Here is an 11201-nt window from a genome sequence, read left to right on the forward strand (position 1 = left end):
TTGAAGGTCGCTGTCGTCTCAAGCTCGTCTGCAGGTTTGGTCTACACAAACTAACATATATTAGTGACGAAAAAATAAGAGAGAGTTCGAAAATATCTCATTTCATATATAACAATATTCATTTTGAAGTTTCATAAATTAAGAACTTGGAACGAAAATACATAATAACCCACGGAAGAGGAAAAAATAGGCTCCTGGATTGGAACAAAAGATTAAAAAGCAAACAAATTATATCTTTGAGATCAACTCTTCTCAATTTACTAGAGAACCAATTACGAATAAACTTTATGTATTATTGCTGAATTGCAGATAAACCCCTACACTTCATTGTTGCAGACAAAACCGCGCCAAGAGAAACTTTTTCGTCCTTTTGCTCTTATATAGAGAAAATTAACTTTTGACAAATAGACCTCTTAAAAGTAAAAGAGCCAAAAAAGAGTTTCATTCAGAGGGTTTATGTGAAACAATTAAGTTACAAGGCTTCTTTCCACAATAAGTTTATGATTGAAATTTATTCCCATTCATTTTTCTTCAACCTAGTCACGATAAACGTTACAAGATAGGAAACCATTCCTAAGAAAAGAAATTTCTCTAGTCTTTTTTCCCCCAAGTTTTTGGGCCAACCAATGAAGAGTGCGACCTCATTTACTTTGTAAAAATATATTTTCTCAAAAAACAACGTTGAAGAAACCGAGAACACTTAATATTCACCTCGTAGAATATTCTATGAATTCTGCTAACCAGGGCCATAATTGAAAAGAATAGAGAAAAAAAGATGCGAGGGGAAAAAGAGGAGTTAGTGAGAAACATAGAGTCCCTGTGTTTTCTCATTAACATTTAGCTCGTAGTTAGCAATCGTGTTGTATTTACTCTTTTCCGAATGGGATTTTGAAACATTAGTCTTCCACATCTTTCATATTTTGAAATTAATCCCTATAATTATTAGCCTAACCGCAGGTTGAAAAATTTGAGGGACTAATTTAAAAACACTTAAGAGATTTAGAGGACTAATTTCAAAATATAAAGATTTGAGAAATTAATTTCAGAATACTTAAAAGATTTTGGGGGACTGATTTCAAATTATGAAGATTTGAGAAATGAAGTCAAAATATGAAAGATTTGGGGGAACTAATATTAAAAAGGATAAATTATACTAGACCTCATTAGCGTTTAGCATTTTGAGCAGACCTCTATGAACTTTTAAAATGGCACTAAACTCCCAATAACTTTTGTAGAAAACTCTTAATATCTTTTAGGTAAATTACACAAAACCCCCAGTACTTTCAAAATGGCTTTTTATGTTGTTTTCTGATTCTAATTTGCGGGAGCGATTGCACAATACAAAACCAAATTTGGAGTTTTCTGCAAAACAGAAAAGTTATTGGGTTCTAGTGTTATTTTGAAAGTTCACAGGGGTTTAATGTCGCTGAAAGTTTCATGGGGGCCTAGTGTAATTTACCCTTAAAAAAAACCCTTTCCCTGATATACATTTCGTGATCTTGTTGGCTCGACTTCATAAAAATATTCCAACCATGACCGAGCGTACAACAAAGGAGGCCGCCGTGTCCCGAGCGAGTCCAAACCACCGCCTTCCAAGATCCCCGTAGCAAAATTTCTTGCGCCTATTCGCGCTCCCGCCACGTGGCAGACGGCCACGGCCCGCTCTTTCCTCCTTATAGTGGTCGTCAGCGTCAGCAGCAGTTGTTGCTCTGCTCCTTGCGTCACGATTTTGCTCCTCTCACCCCAAGCCAAGAAAGAAACCCAAACCAAAAGCAAATCGATTTCCATTCCCATTTTCTATAATTTATTTCGATTTTCCTTCCGGATGGGATCGTGCATTTCGAGGCCGGAGGAGTGCGTGGGCGGCCGTCGCCAGAAACCGTCGGGCGGCGACAAGAAAAGGCGGAGGCGGCGGGTTTTGATTAAGAAGAGAACGATGAAGACGATCGATGAGGCTGGAGATGGCCGGGATCAGCTGGCCGTTGAGAACCCCGCTCTTCAAAAAGGTAACTCATGAAATTTCTCTGTTTTAGTTGATTATTTCTTATGAGGTGTGTTTTAGTTTGTAGTTAGGAGTTCAAATTGGAAGCTAGGGTTGTATTGAAGTCGTTATTTGGGCAAATATTGCCGCTGGAGCTGAATTTTCTACATTTGGTTTTCTTTACACTGGTTGAAGCCTGATGTTATAATTGTTTCAATTCAACAAAATTTGTCCCTGTGAATGATAAGGGTTTCAGAAGAGAATCAAGATCATGGTGACGTCTCCTTTCAAGAGGAACCCACCCAAATGCCTTAAACGTAGAGCTAAACATCAAACAATTTACCTCAGCAATCAAAATTTTTGATCTTATCCAGAGTGTATCCGATGATTAAGGGTAATCATTGTCCAATTGTTAGGAAAGATTTGAGGTTGAGGAAAACAACTTAGAGTTGACATGTTCAATTGCTTAAAAAGATGAGAGATTGAGGAAAACAGGTTACCCACTTAGAGTTGATGAGATAAAAGAATAGATTTTTGTTTGGAAGCATGTAATGTACGTGGAAGTAAATTAACCTTTTTATTTTCTCATTATTTAATTTTTAACAATATAATTGCTTCCCTTATAAAATAATGTCATAACTTGTGAAGCAAAACTTTTAATCAACTTCAGCTGCAGTAATTTCTTCTTTTGATGTGGTGTGAGACAGACATGAGGTCGTGACGCACTAAACTCATATGTGCAAACCTCCAAAATACTGCATTATATATTATAATAATAAAGTTGTATTGTTGTGATATAACTGGACCTTGTTTAGTCCTACAAAGCAACAATGTAAGAGTAGAACATCAACAACAACAAAAAAGCCTTTATCCCAAGTTTTTGGGCTGGTTACATAAATCTTAATCTTCCATTCAATTTTGTGAATTATTCGTGTCATAAATAATGCTATATCAGCGTTTTTGAGTGGGTTCAATATCCTGCTTTGATTTTCTTTTTTGTAAATATCTGCGTCAGGAAGCATTGAGGAAGCATGGTTCGAGACATTTTCAATGGAGCAGTCAGACTCCCCGGATGATCTCCACAGTGTTCGTGAAGGTACAAATATTTCTTTTAAAAATTCTTTCATAAAAGATAAGACAGGTTTGGTAATCTTTGTTCTTCCATTCTCTTTTTGTGTAATATTGGCAGAGATATCCTCTTTACATGGTTTTGATGGTGAATTCAAGTCATGTGCTTCATCTTTCAAAGATGCTAACAATGGAGGCATTGACCCACATCAGGAGGGTTGGAAATCAGAGGAGCAATTGATAGAAAATCCTGTGAATAATCAGTCTAATGGTTCTTTAAGCAATTCAAAAGATTTTTTGACCCGTGAGAATATATCTAGTCTTGCTATAGAAAAATGTAACTATAAGGAGGGAGAGGGAGTGCTTGACAGTTGTGGCAATATTCTTCCAAATAATTGCTTGCCTTGTATTGCTACAACTGCTCTTACAGTTGAAAAGAGAAAATCTTTTACTTCTACACCACCAAACTCAGCTAAAAAGGCAATCTTGAAGCTTTCGTTCAAGCGGAAGACCAGGGAAGGACACACTACACCCACACTATGTGAGTGTTTCCCATCTCTTTTCTGTCATCAATACGCTTTTATAATGCTTCTCTCCTGAACAGACAATGAGATGAAGAAAATCCTGTGTTTTCACCTAAAAAGATTCTAAGTACAGATAAAGAAAGTAGAAACATGAGTCATAAACTTCAAGTGCATAGGTAGTCTCCCAAAGTATAACAAAGATTCTATTGGGTGGCTACAAAGTGTGATGTGGAGAGAAAAACCTGTTGGAATACCTTAAATAGTGAGGTTTTTGCCATAGTTCCAAAGGTTCTCTTATTTCATTTATGTCATATTGCCAAGCAGCTGCACCTGCCCTTATATCCTGCATAGTTCTGCCTCTTTACTCTTATTCTGGTTCCTCCACTGTTCCAAAGCAAGTGGAAATTCCTTGGTGACCTTGGATACAAAATTTTTACTATGATAATGCTTTTCTCTTTTTTCCGGACATCATAATTCATTTGCAAGAAAGTATTTCTATAAAATAAAATAAAGAGCATGTACTGTTTTCTTTCATTTGTGTATCCCTAAGTTGCATGGATGCGGGTATGGGTATTGGTACGGGTACGGGTACGAGACACGATAAATTTGTAAAAGGTAGGGTATGGGGACAGCTATTTATGTGTATACGTATGTTATGCATATTTATATGTAGTAAAATTAATAATTTACATAAGAACAATATAATTGAGTATACGCCTGAATAAATGTATGCATATATTCAAGAAGTTTGGGTATGGGTAGGTGTCCAGTGTAGGTATGGCTCCTGAATAGAAGTAGCCTGTCACTCCAGTTAAACGTGGTACTATAACCATTGAACTTCAATTGTTTTAATGCTTAATTTTGCATGTAACTGATAAGTAAATATTTTGAAAATGTATTGGGGATTGGTTTTTTCTTTAGGGACAACCATCTTTCATGTGATCAAATAGCAGAAGTCCTTGAAGAATGACATATTTTACACCATAACAATCTTTGTAAACTCAGAACATAAATGAGGAAAAAAAAAAATATTTATCAGTATTTCAGAGGATTATCGATGTATCATGAACTTGTGCTCCAGAATGTTTTTCGAGAAAATTGTCTTATGCAGTTGCATAGTTAATTGGATAAATAAAACACATCGACTTACTTTTCTTCTGTTTGTAGTTTCTTCAAACTCAGTCCTCGAGAGGCCATTAGCGGGTTCCCAAATTCCATTCCGCCCAGTGGAAAAGAAAATGAGTGATTGCTGGTCACGAATTGATCCTGGTACATTCAGGGTGCGAGGTGAAAATTATTTTAGGTACAATATAGTTTGCATTTGTTCCGGTTTTATTGATTTTTATTTCAAACCACACCACCGAACTGTCTTCTGTAACTAGAGAATGCATGCATATAACTTTTCTACTAAATGTATCATTATTGGCATTTATTAGGGACAAGAAGAAAGAGTTCGCTTCAAATAATGCAGCATATTATCCAATTGGTGTTGATGTTTACTTGTCAGAGCATAAAATTAACCATATAGCTCGGTTTGTGGAACTTCCCTCTGCAAATCCATCTAGCAAGCTCCCACCGCTTCTTGTGGTTAATGTACAGGTAGCTACGAACCTTTGACAGGATTCATTAGTTTCTGTACTAAACCAATCTTGTATATAATACAGATGGTTAACCTACTGGAGAAAATGTGGTAAAAAATTTCTGTCTTTTGTTTGTTCAATGGCCCTGCTTATGTTGTTTTTATATATCTACTTCTTCATCATAGGTTTACACTCATTTTTCTCATTATAAGCAAATTAACAGTATAGTTTGAGTGTATAGGTGGTCTAAAGAATGTTCTGCTCATTTTTCTCTACTAACTGTATCGTAGGTTCAATGGCCCTGCTTATTTTTGTCTACTATTTGTATCAGTCATATGTGGCACGTGTAAAGAATGTTCTGTGATTAGTTTAAGTGTATAGGGGGTCTAAAGAAGTATAGACACGAAGTGTGTAGAGAGTCAATGGTGCAGAAAATTGAAGGATTGTCTTAGAATGCTTCGATGCATGGGACATAAATCAATTATGTTGTTGATGCGTACCTCGATATGATGATCCTTATAAGAATATCTATTTCTCTTGCATTGGTTGCCTATATAAGCCAATCATAATTTTCTACATAGAAACTATCGCCAAGAGCTTGCAGGTAGGAACCAAATAAAGAAGTGATTAGTAAAACATAAAATATGAAGTTATGATATGCAATATTCCTACATGAAACTTTTATATTAGTCTGATGTAAGAGCATCTCCAACAGTTTTCCCAAAAAAAATTTCAAAATGGGGAAGCAAAAGTCATATTCTCCAAATTATTTTTGCTTCAACTCCAACAGCTTCCCCATTTTGAAGAATCTTGCATTTATTACAATAATAAAAATATTCTACATCCCTATTTTGGGATGCTCTTATGCATTGGAATTGCCCCCATGGCTTTTTTTTTAATTACAGATTTTGTTTTATATTTATTTTCTCCTCCATCCCGTTTTGAAGAACGTGCTGCATTTATGACAAAGTTTTCTCCAAATATTTGAAGAATGCCCCAGATTTGGGGAAGACTCCCCTTTTTTCCTCCTCCATCCCTATTTTGGGGAATGAGATGGAGAATCTGTTGGACCAAAAAAAAGCCTAAAATTCTTCAAAAGTGAGAATACCAATAAAATGAGGAAGTTGTTGGAGATGCTCTAAGTATCTATATTTGTACCTTGTTATATATGGATGATTATGTGATACAATATTTTTTTGTTGTTGTGTTCAGGTTCCATTATATCCTGCAGCTATATTTCAGAATGCAACGGATGGAGAAGGATTTAGCTTTGTATTGTACTTTAGGCTCTCAGAGAGTTACTCAAAGGAGCTTCGATCAAATTTTATAGATAGTATCAGAGTAAGTGTGGGAAGAAATTCTGCTCAAACTTTTGCTTCAGTTTGTGATGATATTTACTAGTAAAGGTATTATAGTAACAAAATGATCCTAATTAATATTTGAAGATAACTTTTGGTCAACTACAAATGCGTAAATTTTTTTTGGTGTGGTTCGGAGACAAGCTAGTAGGCAAGCAGTGAGGTTCATTATGTTGGATGATGTATCCCCACTTTCCAAGTATGTACAGTACTGGGGGCAACCTGTCAAAGAATGCATTTCCTGGTTTCATATATTACTTTGGGCATGTGCTGCAAATATAAACCAACCATGTGAATGCACTAAATATAACCTCTTTAATTAACCATTTCAAGACTGTTCATTTTTATGATGATGGTATAGTGCCTGACCACAGTAAGTCGAAATTGGTCATATTAGTTCTATCCATTAAGTGAGCACAACTAGAAGAAAAATGAAGGACTGACCAGTCTAGGAATGTGAATTAGTTAAACTTAATAAATTATGGTGATCACCAGAGGAAATGATGCTGATAGCAAAGATTATCTTATTGGTGCTTTCACTGCCTTGTCAAAAAATCAAATAGTTGGGTAAGGTTTACTAGTGATATTTAGGTTCAAGTAAAAGAGTGTTTCATGCTTGATAAACAAGTTTCAGTGGTACAATTGACAAATTTGTGATAAATCAGGAGAACAATAAATTTAATAATCTCGTCACAGCCAATTTAGGAAGACCAACATATCCAATCTCCAGATAAATTATTTAATTGAAATTGACGGATCTCCAGAGGGAAAAAAATTCCATTTCTAGAGTTTATGGATGCAAGTATTTCTGGATGCGAATGTTTGAATGGAACGTGCATATCTTGTAAAACCAGAAATTTATGAAAATTTTGCAAGTTCAGCCAGATAGTGAAGACTTTACTTCCAGATTTCAAAATTGAGAATAAAAGGAATTATATACTTGTTTCACTGTAATTTTGGTGAGGCATGGATTCTTTTCTCTTTATCGTTTTGAAAAACTTCAATTACTCATAACTTTGTGATAGCATTTACTTCCTTTGCTGTTTAACCCTTATATTCATAGTGGTTCTTATGTCCTCTTTTATTAAAACTTCTTCAGTGTGCAAACATGAAAAGTAAGATTATCATATTCCTACTACATTGTATTTACTTTCTACATATCAGATCTGAGCAACTTGTAGACAATTTATAACATCTCGCTGTCTCAGGTACATAGTGTGTTAGGTGGATTGACTTCATATGCATGCATGTTGACTTTGTTGCTTGAAGTGTGAGTTGTCCTTACTCTGATTAGTGTAATTGGCTACCTGCTGATGTAGCACCTGGAAGAGTTAATCATTCATTCCTAAACCAAGGGCATTGGTTCTTTAATTTGATTTACATGCTTAGTATGTTTAATAGTGTATATCAATTCCTTATATGGAATTATAATATTCATTTGGGTTTAGTGCAGATAGACCCCTATAGTGTCGCCCAATTGCGGATAGACCTGATGTAGTTTTGTTTGTGTGGATACGCCCCCTGAGTTAATTTCTTCTGAGTCTTAAAAAGCTTTAAAAAGAGTTAAAAAAGTTATGAGGAGGTGGTTAGACCTCTTGTAGTTCTATTGGTGAAGATAGACTTGCAATTGCTAATCTTTTTTGACTTTTAAATGAACCGAACAAGTTCACTGGGGTGGTCTATCCGCCTTTGGGCAAATACTATGGGGGGATTGTCCGTACAAATAAAACTACAGGGGGTTTATTTGCAACTAGGCGATAGTATAAAGGGTCTATTCACAATTAACCCTATTCTCGTTCTGTATACCTCTTATTTCTCATCTGTACCTCTTTCGAAGCAAAGCTTTTCATTTCTGCTCTCAGTAAAGGAATTGTAGAATCACATTTATGTTTGGCATTTTTTTCCAATGTTGTGTGGTTTAATAATTCGGTTGATCATTTTTTGCATATAGAGGTTAATTAACGATGATGTGGAAAAGGTTAAAAGCTTTCCTGTGGATACAATTGTTCCTTTCCGAGAAAGGTTGAAAATACTTGGGCGTGTAGCTAATTTGGAGGATCTTCCCTCCAGTGCAGCAGAGAAAACACTGATGCATAAGTACAACGAAAAGCCTTTGCTTTCTCGTCCTCAGCATGAATTTTATTCGGTAAGCTTATATCTGCACAACCAATTGAGTGATTAATGTTATTTTTTGTAGAGATAAAATGATTAATGTTATTCTTGGATCAGTATAAGAAAATTTTGCATTTGTAATACTTATGGGAGGACTCCAGATAGCACTGCCTTAGAAAGGAAATTACTTGCATTGTCCAATTTGATGTGTTTTCTGTTTTTTATCAAACATTTTTCAGTTAAGATTGGTGCCTGGGATTTTATTTGTCCTTATTGCAGCGATTATGTTACTGGTTTCTTCTCTCACATGTATGGATGCAAAAACAGAAAAAAAGGGAAAAGGGAAAAGTCTTGTTTTATGAGGAGGAAGCTCCAAGTTAAAAAAGAAAAAGAAAAACCATCATACATTCAAGCCTTTTGCTTATTATTTGTTTTTTCCATACATATTTGATCATCTGATAAAGTTTCGTGTGGAATTGAAGAAGTCAGAAGAGCACACTGCATCCTTTTTTATTATTGAGCAAACACCTTTATGTTCTTTATCTAAACTATCTGCACATTTTGACAGGGTGAAAATTACTTTGAGATAGATTTGGATATGCACAGATTCAGTTACATTTCAAGAAAAGGATTTGAAACATTTTTAGACAGACTGAAGCTTTGCATATTGGATGTTGGCTTAACTATTCAGGTAAATTTTCAGCTAACCATCTCTTTAACGCGTCTTTGTGCTCAAAATAACTTCATCCTGTATCTGAAGCAGGGAAACAAATCTGAGGAATTGCCAGAACAGATTTTGTGTTGTGTGCGACTTAATGGAATTGATTATACCCACTACCACCCACTTGCAGCGCATTGGCCTTGAGCTGAGGTGAGCTACACACTAAAGAGTAAACCCTGCTGACAACATCCATAGCTTGGGAAGATTTTTTTTAGTGTTACATCTGTAACTAAAGGACCTTATGTGGCATATTGGAAGATTATTTCAGGGCGGTATTTCTGCCTTGGATGATAGCAAAAAACCATGTGGTATTTCAACTCGAAGAGGTCAGTTGAACCCAAAATGGATTGCAGGAAGGATTTGAGATAGGTAACAAAATCAAGATCTAGATTACTATTATGGTTTTAGCGATGGAGGTGCAGAGAAAGTGCTCTCAGATGATAGAGATGCGTGACTGTCCATTCAAGTAGATTTAATCAATGTTAAGTATCAATCTACACTCAGGCCAATATCCATTTAGCTGGGCAAATTTCCCTTTCGATTTGTTCAAATTAATCAGGGTTGAAAGATGTTGTACTTAACATATAGAAGAAGTTTTTTCCTGATAAATTGGTGTTTTCTCCTTAGGAAACAGATACTCTGTTTTTGTATGATGCATTTTTCTCAATTGTTATATACATATATATATACCTGCACTGTAGTCCTCTTGCTGCTTTACTTTTAATGTTTTGATCAGAAGGACAATTGAAACTATGAGAAAAACCTCTCAGAATCACAAACACTTGGCACATTCATGGACAAATAATTTCATTAATCAATACCATGAGCCAGACATTTCTATTCCATCTTTTCGCAACATCAACGTTCAAATACAGATGAAAGGGAGAAGAAAATGATGGATCTTTGTACGCATCTTAGAACTTGATCAGCTAAAGAATCAAACTATCGTGCTGGGGTGACAGAGGGTGAAGATCTCATGCACGGCCCAAACATGGCCGAGAAGCCACAAGACCACCGTGACTTTTGCTGTGCCGTCGTAGGGGCCGCTGGAATTTCTTCATGGGAGGTAAATTGGTTCTCCTGATGCAGGTTTAGATTGTTGCGTTGAGGGATGCATGACGACTGGCGAGATAATGGCCGGGGTTGAGTGATGCATGAAGATTGCCGAGATAATGCCGCTCCTCCTATCAAAGGATCATTCCAGATACGACCTGAGGAGCCCTGCCTCCTGAAGGAGACAGCCGATCTCTGTAGCTGGGTAGACATTGTTTATGGTCTTTCTCTTTCCTCAGTTTCGCCTGTTGTTTGGATTCTAATTATATTGATGCTGGTTGGTTTTGTCGCAGGAACGTTGGAAGTATGAGGTGATTTTTGATTCATCAACTCTGTCCGTTTATTCTGTTACAATGCCTATTCTTAGGGGGTAACTTCTATCTCTATCTGTCTCATGGTTAAAAACTGCTATTTCAGATGGTTGGTTGGGGATGCTATACCCGCTAGTAGTGGCCCGTATCCAAAGTATTTGGGTTTGTGGGTTGGTGTCAACTGATTTAGGCACATGGCCTGGACTTGGTATAATGTTGCGACCTAGGTTTTGTGCGTACGTGGAGAAATATATCGACAAAGATTGCCAGGAATATAAAAAAAATGCAAACGGATTTGCAGTGAAAATACCTAATGCTATTGTGTTTTCAGTCGTCAACTCAAGTCAAATTGATGGTCAAAACCACCAATGATCTCGACTTAGCCGACTCGCTGAATCGACATCTCCTTAGATCGATTTGAATGGCGGTACTTGTAGGTCCTCTTGTCGAAGACGACTCGCTACGAGCTCACTCGACCAGCTATTCGACGCAT

General features: G+C 36.3%; 1 protein-coding gene across 2 annotated transcripts; it reads left to right on the top strand.

Moving 5' to 3' along the window:
• LOC109833378 lies at window positions 1518–10033 on the top strand. Of its 2 annotated transcripts, XM_020401030.1 has the most exons (10): window positions 1518–2006; window positions 2997–3077; window positions 3171–3590; window positions 4741–4876; window positions 5010–5172; window positions 6366–6494; window positions 8463–8657; window positions 9192–9314; window positions 9387–9494; window positions 9603–10033. In XM_020401030.1, exons 1-9 carry the CDS (start codon window positions 1826–1828, stop codon window positions 9486–9488), a joined length of 1530 nt encoding a protein of 509 aa, XP_020256619.1. In that variant the 5' UTR covers window positions 1518–1825; the 3' UTR covers window positions 9489–9494; window positions 9603–10033. The 2 variants fall into 2 exon arrangements, with proteins under 2 accessions (XP_020256619.1, XP_020256618.1); XM_020401029.1 differs by having other exon boundaries at window positions 9387–10033.

The sequence above is a fragment of the Asparagus officinalis genome, chromosome 3, assembly GCF_001876935.1.
Source record: "Asparagus officinalis chromosome 3, Aspof.V1, whole genome shotgun sequence".
In the NCBI taxonomy this organism is placed as follows: domain Eukaryota; kingdom Viridiplantae; phylum Streptophyta; class Magnoliopsida; order Asparagales; family Asparagaceae; genus Asparagus; species Asparagus officinalis.

Coding starts and splice junctions, on each gene's coding strand:
- LOC109833378 (XM_020401029.1), top strand. CDS start 1,826: ATGGGATCGTGCATTTCGAGGCCGGAGGAGTGCGTGGGCGGCCGTCGC. Junction 2,007..2,996: donor GAACCCCGCTCTTCAAAAAG/GTAACTCATGAA, acceptor TATCTGCGTCAG/GAAGCATTGAGGAAGCATGG. Junction 8,658..9,191: donor CTCAGCATGAATTTTATTCG/GTAAGCTTATAT, acceptor ACATTTTGACAG/GGTGAAAATTACTTTGAGAT.